The following is a 19,216-nucleotide window of genomic DNA, read 5'->3' on the forward strand; positions in this document are numbered from 1 at the left end:
CTCATACCTTATCTTAAGCCACTGGATGTTATTTATAATTTATATGACAATGGAAAAACTGTAAAATCTATGATGAAAATTAAAACTACAATAGCAAAATAGTCACAGTTTCGGACACAAGTACTGGGGCATTTACAAGATGAAAAGTCCAACAAAGGCTCATCGAAGATTTCTCGCATTCCACCGACCGCGGTATGGCTGTGGATATCGACGCTACTCCGCGTGTTTGGGACGAAAGGACAGAAATGGAAAATCACGAGAAGCAAATTGAGCCGAATTTTCACATTGTCCCAGCTGAAAAACATGCATGATCAGCTAAAAGAATGTAGTGTGTTGTAGTGTACCAATTGATGACAAATTTGGCAATGAGCTTAATTCAATAGAAGTGCGTGACATCATGGGCGATTATTACACGGACGTAATCGGTACTTGCGTTTTCGGTATGCCGAAGTTGAACGCCATCGTTGATGAAGATTCACCTTTCCGGAAAGCCGGACATGCGGTGTTCGCGTCGACATACAGATTTGTCATGTATATTTCACCGTCGCTTAGGAAAATGTTGAAAATTAGCGACTTTCCTAAAATTAGCGGCATCAGACTTTTTCGAATCTTCGTTTAACCGAACGATGGACTACCGAACAAAAAACAATACCGTGAGAAACGACCTCGTGCACGCTTTGATGCAGACTAGACAAGATTTAATCGTCAACAAATTGGAACCATCAGGTTATCGTCGAGTTTTAGATTTAAAGCTGATATTTTATTTTCCTCGTCGCTAGTTTCGTAATGAATATAATAGTGTGGGTTAAGTGTGGCCAGGCTCAGCTCAAGCGTTTGAACACACCTAGACAAACTCAAGTTTTTCGCCACCTAATTGTTTATGAGCGAAATATTTTTTACATCCAATATTTGTTTATACAAAAATAAACAAATTCCGTGTCCATTATATTATTTTATAAATAGTGTACAATTGGTTAGATGTTTAATAGTAGACTTCATACGTAAAAACACAATTATAATAGTTGCAATAAAAACAAAATATTAAAAATTAACTTTTAGTGCTATTGCGTTTGTAAAATCAGATGTAACTTCATGCAGGTCCAAAGTAATTCTCAGATCCTTCTCGATTGAAATCATTGCAAGGTCCACTACACGATCTAGTGACATTTGGGTCTGTAGGTAGATTATTTTTGATAATTTTCAATTCAAATTAAATTCAATTCAAAGCTTCTTTCCGCTGTGGCAGCCATCACAGAAAGTGTTAAGAGGCTTTCTAAAGCGATAAAAGTGTTGGTAAACACTGAACAGTTCAACTAGTTTTTGCCATTATATTCTAAAAAAAAATAGGAATTTATATCTAAAGCACCAAACCTAAAGTATACCATGTTTCCACTCTCCTTGTTTATTTTTGCCTATGTGTATGAGATTGACAATAATATTGTACAACATAAATACTTAAAATGCTGTCTTAGGTGTGTGCCTATGTCGCCTGCTTGAGGCGGGCCTGAGTGTTGGCACCATTGTACTGCACACTTGGTTAACTAAAAACTGAAGGTTGTACACACAAAAACTAAACTTCTTAGATAATAATAATTTAGAGAAGTAATAACATACATTTTAGACATATTCATAACCGTTTAGTTTAATATTAATATTATACTTAAGAATAATAATATTATTGTGTTATACTACTTTGATATATTATTTAACTATATAATATAAAAATTAAATGTTCATAACAAAAGTTATAAACTATAATATACAATAAAATAATTTTTCGAATTATTTGATTCATCATTACTTAAAAAACATACTTCTATTAACCGACATAAGATATAATAAAGCCAACAATGTATACCAGTATAAAATATAATTTAAATACTTTTTATTAGTAAATTTATAATTACGCTACATCTAATTCGACTTTTTTAAAAAATTATCTTATTTTTACACATAATTATTTCAATTATTTTGACTACTGTGGTCGTTTTTTCGTCTTTTTTTTTATAAAATTTAACCTCTTTTTTTTTAACTTTATATTAATTCCTGGCTTGACTTTTAAAAGAATTCTTAATTTTAATAATACTAAATGTAAAATTACAATACATTTACAAGTCATGATAAACTTACAGGACCGCTTTTTATAAGTTATTTATGAGAATAAACAGTTAAGACAACAGCTAAATGTTTAGTTAAATCAATAGATAATGTATTATTTTATGATCAAGGGTTTTTAAACAATCATTATTATATATATAAATATAAGCATTTTTTTTTTTTTTTGCTTTACGCGCCATTTAGGCGCTTCGCAGCTTCTACCAAAGCTCTCCAAACTTCTCGATCCTCTGCATCCTCAATACTTGCTCCATTGCGTGATCTCTTCAGGTCGTCCTTAACTCGGTCCAACCACCGTTGTCTTGGCCTTCCTACAGGTCGTTTTTTATTTGGTTTGTTGATGAGTACCTGTTTTATCAGTCCACCCTCTGCACGCCAAACATGGCCAGCCCACTCTAACCTTTTCGACCTCAGAAAATCTTTTAAATTGGTTGTGTTAAACAGACTGTTTAAGTCAGCGTTTTTTCTTCGCTCGTATACACCAGATTGGGGTTTAATATAGGCCCATATATTTTTCTAAGTATTTTCCTTTCGAAAGTCAATAGGTTATTCTCGTCACCCTGCGTCGTGGACCATGTCTCACATCCGTACATGACAATGGGGCGCAAGTAGGTAATGTATAGTTTTTTTTCATTGTGTCTCTAGATAGCAGTTTCGATGTGAACATTTTCCTCGTTGCACGGTATCCTCGGTTTGCTGCACTTATCCTGGACTTAATCTCGTTATGCATATTATTTTTATGAATAAATATAAGCATAAGTTGCATCAAATTTTTGTAGATCCTATTTTTTTTACTTTTTACAGTACTTACTTATGCGCTGGATTATACCATACTTGGTTTATACTGGACTAGTTTATTTTTAAAATTGTGTTTAGGCGAATAATTAAGATTATGAAAATTGTGCAAAGTTAGATTAAAAGTGTAGCTGAACAATGTTTATTTATAAAAATATACGTTGTGATAATTAAGAGACACAATACTAATTATGGTTGTGTATAATTTTAATATGCATTTATATATTATATTCACGTGTGATTAAATTTTTATAATTTATACTATTATTCGTTACTACATTCAATAAAACAAGAAAATATGTACATATTATTTTGTTTTACAGAGCATTGTTAGCAAAAGCCATTGGGAAATTTTTTATAAAGTTTTCTAAAATAGTTATAGTTTAACATTTTTGAAAATTTTTAGTTTAAAAATAGTGGACGCATTATGCCGCCTGGCAATATTTGCGTCCAGTCGCCATTATGAATTCTGTATATTTTGTTTTGCCAAGGGCCATGATATAGGATGCAATCACGATCTTCGTAGTTAATTCTAAGCCTGTTTATGAACGATTCTGGAAATGTTGCACTCAAGTATATCCCTGTCAAACGACACATTCGTATTAAAAAGTCATCAGTATCCGGTAGATTATACACGAGTTCATCTAAAAAAAAAATTAATTTGCAAAATTTAGTATACTGGATACTGTTTTTTTATGGTGAAAGACACAACTATCTTATTTGAAAACGTCATTAAAAATAATAGAATATGAATGGTGACCGTATTCTATAGCCACGCAGTTTGTATTTCAAGACAGTACATTACTGTTTCAAAAGCCATACCTTATATTAATATTTACCTAATATATGTTGGATTGTATTTTTTATAGCTGGTCCAGTACATTCCCTTCTCTTGTGTCCAAGGGTTTCCAAAGCTAAGCCTACAAAATCCACGATAATCATTTTTACATGCCCGTATATTGTAAAAATAAAAAAATAAAAACAAAATATTTTAGTTGCTAGTGGTGCATAACTCAAAGAATCGTGGTTCAAGTAATTTGTTGTATTTATTCTATACTGGAACTCCCAAAGATCGTAATACACATTAACACTATAATCCAATTACGGTTAGCGTGAACATATACAGGGTAATCATTTTATCGCGAACCACTCAATTTCTCATAGGGTTTCATAGAAAATAGTAAAACACATATTTTTTACACAATACAATTTAAATAGTTAATAGAGACCAATTTTTCATTTTTGTCAATCTTCATTAGGGTGAACCAACTAACATTTCTACCTTGCTATACAAAAAATTCAGTTAAGTGATCAAGGAAATATTGTGGGTCTAGTAAAAAAATGTATATACGAGTATATACAGGGTGATCCAACTAACGTAAGACACTCGTGTTCTCTGAAAATATGAATATTTTGAGAATGGTATTTTTCCTAAACCATTAGGTACATAATATTTTACACAATTTTTCAATATTTTGAAATTTTTTATCCCTAGTCCTTATAAGCCAAAAAGGAGAATTTTTGATTTTTTAAATGGCAACATATTTTGTTTTTAATTACATAAACTTGTACACATAATTGAAAATTTAAAATTCAAACGCTAACCCTCTCCGTGTGGTAACGCTTTTTTGATAGCGCTAAGTAAATAACGCTTTTTTCGGTTATGTGCCAGCTAAGACACGAAAATGTCAAAAACCAAAAATCCTCCTTTTTGCTTATGAGGATTGGTGATCAAATTTTTCATCACATTGTATAAAAACAATACGAAAAAAAAATATCAATTATTAATTAAATCCAGTTAGATATTGACTGGTTTATGATAAAATAATGACCCTGTATTAGTACATTGTTTTGAGTTCATAAGCGAATGAAATGTATGCTTTATTTAAAAAAAAAAAAGTTGGGAAGGCGAAAAAACTAAAAAAAATGTTGATAAATTTAGATCACATTGTATAAAAGCATTAACGTTCAAAAACGTTTAAAATATCATCATAAATGGTCACTAAGTCTCACTCTCTTTTCTCTTTCTGTATCCATAATAAAAAGTTTATTTTATTAAAATTGTTGTTTGACATAAAACATTTATTTAAGAAAATTAAGCAAATTTCAACTCTAAAGCAAGCAACGCCATTTATGACTATAGAAAATTCGTAATTACTTTGGGTTTCATCAATTGCAGGATCGCCAAGTCCTGTAATAAACACATCAAATCATTATGCACTTATAAAACTCAGTTTGGAGGAAATTAGGGTAGATTTGAATGCGGGGTACATTTAAATAATGCTGATAAAACTATTTTCACTGGGCAGAAAATAACGAGAAAAACATATTTTTAGTAATCGCGCTGTTGAAGTATCGTTTGTGTTATCTGCGGATTCTGATTTCAGACTGATTATGTGATTAAGAAAAATAAAAATGTCATTAATTTTAAGTACAAAATAATGTATACGAATCCCAAATTTGGTTTTCTTTTAATTTGGTATCAACACGTAAATTTATTGTAATTATTTTATCTGATGTATTACTCAATATTAACAATTATAAAGTGAGGTGGATTTGAATTGGCGACCATGGAGTCCATTTCAATATTCTACTCCATAGAACATTCATGTTCTATATTTACTTTAAATACAGAAAAACGTTTTTTCTAAAAATTTAATTGTATTTTACATATTAAACTACATTAATAAGACACACTCAAATCCGTCCCCGTTAAATTCAAATGTACCCCATAACAAGGGTAGATTAGAAATGATAAATTAATTGATTGATAAAGTTGGGGATAGTATTATAATGTGTACTAATATTCAAACTACAGATTGGAACTCCCAAACTAGAAATTTTCCATAATATTAAATTAGGGAAAATAATGATATGATTTATTTTAAATTTACACCGTCTTCCTCTGTATATTTTATATAAAACAGTCACTTAAAATTGATATTAACTAGAGCAAATAATTATTGCAAAATATTATTGAATAAATGTTTAATTATTTCTAATAGCAACATTTGTAGAAATAGTTTATATTATATTTTGAATAATCATCAAACGCATAAGTATAAAACATAATATGTTATATAGCTTTTAATTAGTTTTTCTTTAAAACTACAAACTAGTATATTTATTATTTTTTTTAATTTTATATTTACCCAATGCATTTTTTATTTTAAGGCCCATATTATACTGGTAATGTTTTAAATCTAAAATTTAAACAAACTATATTTCATTGTAATTACATCTTTTTTATGACTAAAGTCAAAATGTTTTATTGGTGTTATTCAATAGGTACATATGGCTAATCGTAAAGTATTTATAAACAATAAATATGCGTTAAGTATATTAAATATGAGTTATAAAAATGTGGTTACTGGTCATATTGTCATCGGATGGGATAACTGTTTCTTCTGAATCTAAAAAAAAAATTCTTGTGTGCATAAAGGATCTCAATTATTTGTATGTAACAGGTCAATATAAGGCAATGAAAACAATTACCCACAAAGAGGAGAAGATCTCTGTCATCTGAAATTAACATTACATAGATTAATAATATTGTGTTTAAATTTGTATAATAATATTTTAAACAGAAAGTTAAGGAAGCTCAAGGAGTGAAGAAATGTGCTCCACTGTGTATTCAATACAATGAGAATCTCTGCAAATTCGATGGGAATGAAGTATTTTCATAAAATTGAACAAAAATTATTACCCGGTGCAGCGATCATACTATTGATTATAACTGAAATTTAAATTACATAAATTAACGATATTGGAATAAATTTATTTGCTATTAAAAATTATAAAACTACATAGTTTAGAAAACGAAAGTCAAATAGAAAAAAACTATATAAAATAGACTAAGCAATCTTTATGAAAATATAATTTATCAATTGCAGTAGTTGTGGGGATGAGAATAAAATACAATAATCAGACGAGATTGACAGAGCTACCAGCAGTGTTTTTTTTTATAAAGATTCCATTTAGATTTAAAGGAAAATGTTATGTTTATATCACTTTACAATTACACAACGATAAAATTTAGATGCAATTTTTATAGTATTTTCAAATGTTTATTCTTTTTTTTCTTTTTTCTTTAGCTTTTATTATTATTATTATTATAATTATGACTACCAAAATCTTTGAAATGAACGTTATCATCAACCAGTTCAGTAATTATTTGCTCCAATCTACCTAGAATAAAAAGAAAAAATTAGGTATTTACTGAAATATTGAAATAAAAAAAAATTAGATACCATATTATTATAAATCATTTGAATACTGTTAATTATATAACCCAGCTTTAAGCAGTAGTCATTTAACTTAACACTACATACCTGGTGCACTTTTCACTACTGATAAAAATTAGGTACTAGGACAACTAGGTACCCATTACAAAACTTTTATATATTAGCATATTCACTTTATATATATTTTACCTGCTCTAAAAGCATTCTCAATGAATGTATCTGTAATGATGTTTTACATTATTTAATAAATATCTATGGAAACAATGAATTTTAAAAGTTGTTTGTTAAAAATCAAAAATGTTACTGACTTGTGATTAAAACCTCCATCCTATAGTCCTCTGTAAAATAATGATTAGATTATTTTTCAAATTTGTATTACCTACCTTAAGTTGTTATTTGTAAAAATCAAATAATAACCTTGATATTCTACCGGAGCAAATACAGGAACGAAAGCTATAAAACAGAAAAATGTCATTTTTATCTGCAAACAATAATAAACATAAAAGCAATTTTAAGTAATATTTTTTAAAATACTTTTTATTTATTACTAAATTGGGTATCAATATTCTAAATAAATAAGTCAAACCTTTTGAAAAAAATTTTTGAAATATCAACATTGTTTTTTTTCTCCCAAGAGACTTATAACATTTACTTATGATTTTTTTGTATTTAAGATTAACAAATTATACTTACTATTATTAACTTCTTCATCAAATATGTCCTCAGCTATGGCTTCTGATGTTGAAGCTAAATAAAATAGTTAAGTAGTTTTTAAAGTTAAGGATAAAGCTTAAAATGTTTATTCTTATACAATTTTTTTTGTACTTTTACTATTAGAAACTAGTAAAAACAAAATATCAAAATTTTTATTTAATGCGTGTTATTTTGTTTTTATTAAAAAGAGAAATTTGAAGGTTTGATGCAAAACTGAGCAATTATGGTTTTTAAACGTTTTTTATTTTATGCTTGTGTTTGCACCCATGATATCAACCAAGATCTGTTTATGCAGTAGATCAGAGTTCGTTGGCCCAAAAGTTAAAATGCTTTGCTCCAATACCACCAAAACTAAAAAAAAAATAGAAAACGTAACACAACGATTCAAAAAAATTATACTGTGATTTAAGTTTAGATCAAGATAGATTGTAAGTATTGAAAAATCCACTGGGTGATTGATTAGTTATGACCCAACTGGTAACTTAGAAGTTATTATACTTTTATAAAATTATTTTTTATTATATTTGTATCATTTGATAATTCATTAGATTTTAATATTTAATTGAAACGCAAATACATTCAATACATATTGAAAAGATAAAAGTATTAAACAAATTGTATAGTGTTACCTTTCAAACAGTTACCTCCATCAACAAATGATACAATAAAATTAGAAAACGATATTAGGAAAATAATAGGTTTCATCATAGGAACTTTTTATTTTAAACGTTTGCAAAAGTTCAAAAAATGTCAACAGAATGGATTTTACGTTTGAACTTGTCAACTTCAGAATACCTCCTTTAGTGTTTAGCGAACAAAAACAATTTGATCTGTAAACAATAATAAACATAAAATAATTTATATTGATTCCAGTTGCCTCCAGTGCACAAATTAGAAGGTATTGGTTTTGCGGTGCTGTTTTGTATATGATACGTAAATACAAGGGGATCGTTTTATTGTGAATCATTCAATATCTCATAGGGTTAAATAAGAAATTAAGTTTTTGTTTTATCATAATGTTTTTATACAATTTAATCAGAATTTTAGCTTCGATGCGGAGCAGTGATGCTATTGGTTATACAATGACGTGGGCTTTTTTTTTAATAAATAAATTCTCAAATTAAAAATTATACCCATTTCCAATCCCCCTAGGGAGTGTAAGTTTTTTGTTTTTTGGGTTCTTAGCCGTAATTTTAGAACCTTAAATGGAGAATTTGTCAGGAGTTAGTACTCATATAACACTTTTGTTAATAATAATTACTGTAGACCTGTGACCTCTTCGTCCCCTTTATGCTCTATGCTTTGATTCCATTAAGCTTCGAACCCTACTGTACAGTGCAAACTACAAAAAAATGACTATAAAACAACAATGAACAAAACAACAAAAACTCGGATTATATATTAAAAAAAAAAATTGTTTCCATAGACTTATATTAGATTTATAATGTGTACCTATATAATTATCAAACAAACAATAAATTATAAGTGCTTTTTATTACGTGATAAAATAAAGTAGTTGTTTCTTGCATTTTAGTATTGAAATGTTTTGTATTAAATATGAGCATTTTTTTCTAGACTATAGCCGAGCTTTTTTAAATATAGAAATCATTATTTACAAATTTTCATAATCCGGGTTTTTTTGTTTTCTGTTGTTTTATAATCAATTTTGTTTTCTTATTTGACTTTTATACATGGTGTTCCAGCATGAAAGTTAAGTGATAGGTAATTGGACATCTGGGGGTCCCCCAAATAAGGTTTCCGTTTTCATTTTTTCGATAAGTCAAAAATTAAAATTTTCGACTAGTAGGTAAAAAAATAATGGCTTAAAACTAATAAAATTCCTGCAAAATTGCAAAAAGCCCACCTTAAAATAGTGGACACATCATTTTCAGTCTCTTTCGGTCCATAACTAAAAAAATGATAAGAGAAAAATGATTAGAGACAAGAAATAAGAAGTAAATGATAAGTGATAAGAGATAAATAATTAGAAATAATTGATAAAAGATAAAAGACGAGAGATTAGAGATAAATGATAAGAGATAAATTATAAGAGATAAATGATTAGAGGCTAGAGGTAACAAAAAAAGTTTTTCAGCCGAGTCTACAACCACGATAGAGCATTTTCATGTCTCGTTAAAGAACCGAATAAATTTAGAGTAGTGGTGGAATTATAGATAATGATATAGTATATTAAGAAGCAGTAACAAGCTAGTATATTAAAACATCAAGTTTCTGGCTAATATTGTAGTGTTTAATATCTGGCTTAAAACAATTTATAGAGATTTCGGGCCCTTAAACTATTTTGAATTTATCATTTAGTTCTAATTTTAACGTTGAACGTACAAAATATCTCTTATCTCCCACCCCTATCTTCTACCCCTATCTCTCACTCCAGCCCACAACCCTATCTTCTATCTTTATCTCCCACTTCTATCTCCTACCCACTTCTATCCTATTTACAAAAATGATTTAGAATTTCCATCATAACTCAAAAAGTTCTAGTTCTACAAAAATTAAAATAATATATAATTTTGTGTAAGTTATGCATAATATATATGTAGAATTTTATTTTTATCATTTTCTTGCCGTAAAATATGCAAATACAACTTTTTTAAATGAAAATTAAGTCGATAGTAAAAAATATGACTATAAAAAAAAAAATTAACAGAAAAACAAAAACTCGGAAAAATATATTTTCCATAGATTTATAATGCATATATAATTATCATTATCATCATCGTCATGTAGTTTAACGGGTCATGAAGGCCCAACGCGGCCATCAGATGGTTTCTTGATGAATTCGCTATCCGGGACGGGTCGTCAGTCCGTATATAATTATCAAACAAACAATAAGTGCATATTATTAAGTGATACAAGCAAATAGGTGTTAACAAATTAAGTAAATAAAAAAAAGTTTTTTTTCCAATTTTTCAACTTTGGAATTATATTTTTGGCGATTATAAAAAAAAGCAAAAAATAATAATTGTACCCGTATTTTATGCAGAATTTAAAACCCTACAAAATTATTTTTTTTTCATTTTTGTAGTTATGATGATGGTTATGATGGACAATCTAAATTTTGCTGAACAATAATTTTTTTGACGACGTATTTTTAAAAATGTGTTACTTTTAATTAGATATATGTACACTAAGGAGTTACTTTTATGAGGTATTATGAAAACGGGTTAAACAATTTTTTTTCTTTATACTTCATAGTGTACATCAAGCCAAATAATGAAAAAATCTATTATAGAATTCTCCCAGAAATGTGAATGCGAAAATGATAAAACGTATCATTTGTATTATTTAAATAAAACGTATCATTTGTATTATTTAAATAAAACGTATCATTTGTATTATTTAAATAAAACGTATCATTTGTATTATTTGTTTTAGTACCAAAAAGACATAAAAAACCGTTCACTCAAAAACGTTGTTAAAAAATGCCGTTAGACCAGTCAAAAAAATAACTAGTTATAGAAAATACTCATTACTATCTTTTTCACCTTAAAACGTGTGACTCATTAATCTCATTCCTTTTTAGTTTTTACGTAATTAAAATTTCCAGAGTTTGACAGAAGTACTTACTAATATGGTTAAGCTGATAGAATTTCTTAGACAATAATCGACTTGTTCGGCTTTTGAAACTATATGGTCTTGCGACTTATAAATGAGCTAAGGTATATTTTGCCCTAAAAATCAGAATCGAATAGGTTTTTGCAATGTCAGTATTGTTATTTATTTACACATTTGGTTCATTTTTTTTATGTTTTTTACCGTGTACATACACTCTACTTCGACGCGGAGTTAAGACTATGTTTTTCTTAGGTTTTACAATCGTCCATATATCTAATGTTTACGTTATTGTAAAATAGAAAGTTGGTATTTGTAAAAATAAAATAATAACCTTGATAAATTTCCGGAGCATATACAAGAACGAAAGCAAATAATAATAAATGTAAATGCAATTTGTATAATCCCAGTGGCCTCCAACCCGGAGATAAGAATTTTTAATTTTGCGATCTTGTTTTTATATGATAAATATAAATATAAATATACACATTTATATATGAATTTCTAGGTTGCTATGTACAAATTGACAGTCAATAGGAATTTGAATATGTTTTAATTATATTGTTTTTGGTTTAGCAACCGTGTACAGGGTGCATCTTTGATCATATGCCACTCAATATCTAATAGGATTTTATAATAAATTGAATTTTTTTTGTTCATGACGTTTTTATACAACTCGATCTCAACTTTTCACAATTGTTTTTATCCCCTTTCCCACTTTGTTTTTTTAATAGCCTCTTTTGAAGTTAAAATGCTAACGTATATATTTTATTCATTTTTAAATTAAGAATATTTTACTAAAAAAAATTGAATGGTTGATAACAAGTTTTAAACAACTATTTTTAAAGTTATATGAGTTTAAAAGTTAGGAAGGGAGAGAAAGTGTGTGCAGAAAAAAAAAATACTGCACTCCACCTATAAATTTGAAACTTAAATAATATGAAAAATAATTACCCCAAAACTGGCTTTCGACCAGTTAACATTTACATAGTAAAATATGCATTATTCTCAATTTAAAAAGTTAATGGAATGTATGCGTTACTATTTCAATTTTAAAAGTTGATGTAAAAATAATTAGATCATATTAGTTTGTGGAAAATGTTCATTCTTGTTCTGAGATTGGGTTGTACGGTATTATTTATTTTCTATAATTAAGTCGACTAATAATTAGAATAAACAGTTTGAAAAAAAATAATTTTAGTTTCGATGCAGAAAACGGCGAAGGTGTTGGTTTTACTGTGATGTGTGTTTTTTTTTATCTGTGTACACTGTAACGGCTAAAAAACAAAAAAAACCATAATACTTGAACCCCCTGAAAATATTAGTTCTCAATTTTAATCAGCTAGAAAAAACGATGTAATCAAGTAAAAACGATTCGATGCAAAGCTATGATCAATAAGGTTCAAAGCAGTACAATCCAAACCAAGCACAGTATAAACCAGCACAGTAAGAAATATTATACGTTAGTGAGTAATAGTAGTAAGTGAGTAAGCAAAGGAAGTTCAGTATTTACAGATAAAAATAAAAATATCGATAAAAACATTATACCTAATGACAATAATTATGTGCTTAAATATCCATTTTCAACACTAAGGATACGATTAAGGTTGATCGTCTATCTATATAAATGTAATGCCATAGTAACTCTATTAGTAGTAGTAACTATCGTAGTTAACAATATAATGACAAGTTTTTCATTGCCTGTTTATAATTCATTCACTAACACGTAGTAACCTAGACATTTACTTTAGTCAAAGTGTAGTTTTTCCCTTTTTTGGGGGTTTTCATTTTTAAAAGTAAGTTTGACTACAGATTTTTGAGAAATTGGTATGCGCTAGAGCCCCATATTAGATTACCTTTCAAACCCTAAAACTTTGATTGAAAAAGTGAAATATAGAAAAAAATTCTATCCCTCCTAGGGGAAAGGGTTTATAATTTTGTTGGTACGTCAATCTTTATCAGTAATAATATGCTTAAACATATTTCAAATTTACATAATTATTAGCCATTCTTGACAGATTGATTTTTCTTGTACCAGAATAACCCTATTCATATGATATTAAGTCAAATTTAATCATAAGAGTCGAATTATTTTGTTTTCTGCACGATATGATATTGTTTAAAATTAAGCATTTGCTTTATATCTTATTATAACATATTTGTATATTACAGCCTTTTACACGTGGAAAAGGAAAATATGTGTCTTATATTTCTACGATTTTTTATTATTTTACAAATATATTAACGCTATACCTACTTCATATTATGTTTTGGGAATAAAGGTAATTTTTTTTTATCTGTTGTGCCTTGTCGGGCAATATTTTACTAACCTAAGTATCTCTTTAAATAAATTTAAAAAAAAATAAATATCCGTATCTTTCAGCCATTATTTTTAATTCAAAGGCAACAAATTAAATGTAGAAGTTTATTTAGGAACATTTTAAGTAAAACAATATTTAATTTAAATGGGAGATATTAGGAAATCATTAATTGTAATTTTTATTGATGTTTAATTAAGGTCACAAATATAATCTTAATCGTTAATTAATATAAATATTAATATTTTTGGGGTTAGTATAGTTGTTAATATAAATATAATTATTAATAAATTAATAATTATATTAATTAAAAATAATATTTGTAGCTTAGTTCGTTACAACACTGAAGGCCTCGAAATGTCTTAAATAAGAACTGGAAATGCATCAAAAAATAAGAAAGCAATATGGTAATACGCACATTTTTAAAAATAATTTATTTTTTATAATATTCATAGTAGTATTTTACAACTCGCGTGTAGGATCCTGATTGATCGAACTAGCGGGGCTAGTCGTAGGGAAGTTTTTAGAAGTTAAGTCAGCAAAATGTCGAAGTTAACTACTAGGAGGTACGAGGGCAGACGGGGGTTACGCTCGAAACGGTAGGTTGTCGGTGCTTAACTACACCTTATAGTCGCTGTGCTATGTCGGCGTCCGAATTACACTTTGCACCATAGGTAGAGAATGGTGGTCAGCTGTCAGTCCTCATATTAGAACGATTTTATAGGGATCTCGAAATGATGATTAACACCATGTGAACCGGTTTCCGTAAAGCCGTATTGTATACCTCACCGTACTGACTTCAATTGCGTTATCTTATAATAAAAGGAATGCAATTTATATCATAAGTGCAGTGTGTATATATCAGTCGCGTGTATTACCTTTGTAAACACTTACGATTATTTATAAATTGTTATTCGTTTTGAATATTTTTTTTAAATTTAAATAATGGATGACGATTTGGAAATTAACGAAAATGAAGCAGCAATTAATTTGTTAGAATTAATCGAAGAAGATGAATTTCGGGAACGCCCTCGAACTTATAATTTTATAGACCCACTTGAAGGTAAAAAAATTGAAAATACTTAATATTAAATTAATATATTTATTATTTTTATAGAATACTTTTGTATAAGTATTTGTTGCTAATAAATAGTTTAATATTAATATGATACTATGAAGTACGACTAATTTGATTAAATGAGGTAATTCCAAATTAATACTTTGTTCTTTTGAATATTTAAATAAATATTCGAACATTATTCATTATTACATTGTATCATCGAACTATATTTTTTAAGTTATATCACAAGGCCCAGTAAATTGGAAAGAATTCTCTGAAATTATGCAAAACACTACTAATCTAAATATCTCCCTTAAATCAAAAATAGATATAGAAAACGCTGCCCAAGACCTTGTAACTTCTGTACAATCTGCCGTCCACAATGCGTCATATCCAACCAGTAAACATCAATCAAATAATCATACTTTGCCTTTATATATTAAAACGTTGATTTCCGATAAAAGACGTGCACGCTCCAGATGGCAGAAATATCGATATCCTTCCGACAAACAAATATTTAATCACTTAACGAACACTATTAAAAAATTAATAATAAAACACAAAACTGAGTTCTTCGAAAGAAAATACTAGTCCTTAAACTCAAAAGATGGCTCACTTTGGAAAACTACCAAAAGCTTACTTAACATAAAACAACAACTTCCACCTATAACTGGCCCAAATGGATCCTTGGCCATCTCTGACAAAGAAAAAGCCAACCTTTTCGGAGAGCATTTTTCCAACATTTTCAAACCACATACTGACGTATTTCCCAACCACGAACACTTAGAAAAGGTTAATATTTTTGTCAATAGTCCTCTTCCAATGTCATTACCTGCAAAACATACCTCACCAAGTGAAATCAAATTTTTAATAAATAAATTAAAAGAAGGGAAATCACCAGGACATGACCTCATAACTAACAAAATCCTCAAAAATTTGCCAAAAAAAACAATTGTTCTAATAACTTATATTTTTAATTCCATGCTGCGAATTTCTTATTTTCCATTAATATGGAAAATATCCACAATAATTGTTATCCCCAAACCCAACAAATCAAAAAATGAGATTACTTCCTATAGACCTATCAGCTTACTCCCAACTCTCGCCAAATTGTTTGAGAAAATTATACTCATAAGGATAAGACCAATATTTCCTACCCACAACATAATTCCTAATTCCCAATTTGGCTTTAGATCCAATCACTCGACTGCTCACTAAATTCACAGACTAACAGATCAAATTTGTTCTTCTTTTGAAAAAAAACAATATTGTCCAGGGGTATTTTTGGATGTGGCCCAGGCCTTTGACCGTGTATGGCATGAAGGCCTACTCTTCAAACTCAAATTGTTTCTACCTGCCCCATATTACTTAATAATTCGTTCTTATTTAGAAAATAGAAGTTATAGAGTCAGATATGGTAATTCCTTTTCACCATACCACCAAATTAAAGCAGGAGTGCCCCAGGGCAGTGACCTCTCCCCTGATCTATTTAATGTTTTTACGGCTGACATTCCAAAAACACCAAATACTATTATGGATACTTATGCAGATGACACTGCAATACTCTCCCCAGGAAATGATCCAGAAGTTACTTCCAATTTCCTTCAAACTCACTTAAATCTAATTGATTTCTGGTCATCTAATTGGAGAATTAAAATTAATCTAGATAAATCTGTGTACGTTCCCTTCACACTAAAAAAATCTGTTCCACCCCCTCCCCAATTCCAAGGAATACTTATTCCAATATCCTCGGAAGTCAAATATCTTGGTGTCACACTCGACAAACGATTAACTTGGGGCTCCCACATTAAATCCAAAAGAAAAATTCTCAACAGCAGACTCCATTTACTACGTCCAATCCTCAAATCAAAATTACCTTTCCACACTAAAATTATTAAATACAAATCCCTATTGAGGCCTATTTGGGCATATGCAATCCAAATTTGGGGATGTGCAAAACCATCCCAACTTCGTACCTTACAAGCTTTCCAATCTATCACTCTACGTATTATCTCTTCCACCCCATGGTATGTATCAAACTGCACACTCCAAAATGACTTTAAAATAGAACCAATAAACCATTTAGCCATAAAACACTACAAAAAATTTCATTCCAAATTACACACTCATTCTAACCCTTTAATATCTCAACTTGCTTCTAATTCACTCCCCGGAAATCCACCTCGCCGACTCCGAAGACATTGGTGTCGAGATCTATTAATACAATAATTCAAATTAATCTAATTAAAAATAATTAGAACAAAAATCACGTTGGGTTCTATCACTGGATAGCCTCCCTCCTCATACCAAATCACCGTTTCTATTTGTTTATTTTTTTTTCCCTCTCTCTGTATATATAACAATGTAACTATTTGCTTATTATGCCTTGCAGCATAGATTGTAAATACTCTTAAATAAAAAAAAAAAAATATTTGGGTATTTTGAACTAGCAACGAAAGTCAAATCATTCAGTTTTATACATATTATTATAACATTATTTTCTAGTATTCACTAAAAATAATAATTTATAATAGATAAATTGAATTATGTAAGAATATTTAATTATTAAAAATAATTTTATATGATCATTTATGAAGGAGTTTTGTTTAAAATGTAGGTAATTCGTATGAAAAAAAAACTGTTTACCTAAAAAATACATAAAAAGTATTTTTTTAATTCTGATGCGTTATACTTTTAAGAATTTGTTAATAACAATTGTTCAACCAACAAAAAGATATTTAATTGAACGAACTTAACCCTTTTCATATAATAACAAGTTACTTAGTCCCCACTACGTTTGCTGCTAGATCAGTATTAAAATCATGCTGAAAACAAGTATACATTATATTATTAACTCACTCGGTATTTATTTTATAAAAAAAAATTCTACTAACAACGCATTAAGATATCGATCAGTGTGCACCAAGTCGGATGATCTTTTCAACGTCTATAGAGCAGAAACAACAGACACTTTGATCGTTAAGTTACAACGTGGAAAAATGAGCGTCAACAATTGTTCCATCGACGCCCTAACTTTGGGGAAATTTACAATTTTCATCAATCTAAAAATAAGACAAATTATAAACAAAATGTTTTATATTTGTCCACAACAAAAATTGCTTTTTTTTTATGGGCGTGACAAATTTGTTGTTATACTACTATCAGAAGTGAATTTATATATACCTTAACATTTTTTTTAAGTAAGAACTAACCGGTCCTAGAAGCTGCTCCAGTAACTAAAACCACTTGGTTTGCCCGTTCCACGGTAGGCTCGATTTTGTTTTTTGTAACTTTTAAGTAAGCCAAGGCTGTACTGCGTATAATTATTAAAAACGATTCGAAATACCTATTTGATTGCAATCCGATCGATTGTTGTCGTTTGGAAACAACCTCAATAAATTCACTTTTTGGTACAAGCTGTATGAAGTCTGATATCGAAATAATATTGATCGACACTCGACCTTGTACGATAACATTATTATAATACAAATAGTAATAATTTCTAGTTTAACTTACCTAACCAATACTATTCATGTTTTTTTAATGATGTACTGCATTCGTCAATTGTTTTTACTCAGCTACCAAACAAAGCCGTTTAATAAATGGATAACTGAATCTTAACCGTTCAGTGCCCGTTGTAACAGAAATTCAACATGTTTGTGAATATAAAATACATTTAATTTGGATTGCACCTTATAGTTGTTGAAGAAATCGCTATCAACGGGCTATTTTTTAGATACAATCATTTTTTCCAAATTTATAAAAGTTTAATCTTTATGCAAATATTGTATGTTATAAAATTTGAAAAATTAACCCCATTCTACGGACTTCTTGTTGTATATCCAGATGCCAGATGGAAATTTTTTATTTACACTATAGTACACTAGTGCCCAGTGTCAAATTAGATGTTAAACACTTGAGATATTTTGTGAGATATATGAAAAGGTCGACGAGAACCCGCATTTGGCAACCCAACAACATGCCTCGAATTATATATTTATTTATTATTTTAGTGATAGACACCGTGTCATTTAGGAATAATTTATGATTTTACCAATAGCTAATTTTTTTATAAAACTTAATTATTAATTGTCTACCATAGTGACTAGCCTTACGTTGAAATTTAATATGAGATATTAATTATGCACTGTTGGTAATATCATACAATGCTACAATTCAATTTATTCCCAATGTAAATAACACAAGGTTATACAATGAAAAATAATAATATACATATTATAACAATGAATAAATATTTATACATATATATATATATGTATATATATATATTTATATATATATTATAATCGTTCACACACAAGCATAATAATGAATAATACAGTATATTAAAATATTATAATTTTATTCTAATTACCGAGTAATAACTGCTGTATGGT

At 28.7% G+C, this 19,216-nt stretch overlaps 1 protein-coding gene across 2 annotated transcripts; it reads right to left on the bottom strand.

Moving 5' to 3' along the window:
* Nucleotides 1–3,186: 3,186 nt before the first annotated feature.
* Nucleotides 3,187–9,753, bottom strand: LOC126841255 (uncharacterized). Of its 2 annotated transcripts, XM_050577605.1 has the most exons (14): nucleotides 9,733–9,753; nucleotides 8,498–8,698; nucleotides 7,848–7,901; nucleotides 7,572–7,607; nucleotides 7,463–7,492; nucleotides 7,344–7,373; nucleotides 7,039–7,098; nucleotides 6,617–6,646; nucleotides 6,406–6,432; nucleotides 6,282–6,323; nucleotides 6,063–6,113; nucleotides 5,069–5,101; nucleotides 3,750–3,830; nucleotides 3,187–3,554 (listed from the first exon to the last, which is right to left on the bottom strand). In XM_050577605.1, the coding sequence occupies exons 2-14, from the start codon at nucleotides 8,574–8,576 to the stop codon at nucleotides 3,313–3,315; spliced, it is 795 nt and encodes a 264-aa protein (XP_050433562.1). In that variant the 5' UTR covers nucleotides 8,577–8,698; nucleotides 9,733–9,753; the 3' UTR covers nucleotides 3,187–3,312. The 2 variants fall into 2 exon arrangements, with proteins under 2 accessions (XP_050433562.1, XP_050433563.1); XM_050577606.1 differs by lacking the exons at nucleotides 8,498–8,698; nucleotides 9,733–9,753 and adding an exon at nucleotides 8,133–8,170.
* Nucleotides 9,754–19,216: the final 9,463 nt, after the last annotated feature.

The sequence above is a fragment of the Adelges cooleyi genome, unplaced genomic scaffold (genome assembly GCF_023614345.1).
Source record: "Adelges cooleyi isolate 19-005CV unplaced genomic scaffold, UGA_ACOO_1.1 ACOO_flye_CR_arks_rails_tigmint_CR_PRNA_38, whole genome shotgun sequence".
In the NCBI taxonomy this organism is placed as follows: Eukaryota; Metazoa; Arthropoda; class Insecta; order Hemiptera; family Adelgidae; genus Adelges; species Adelges cooleyi.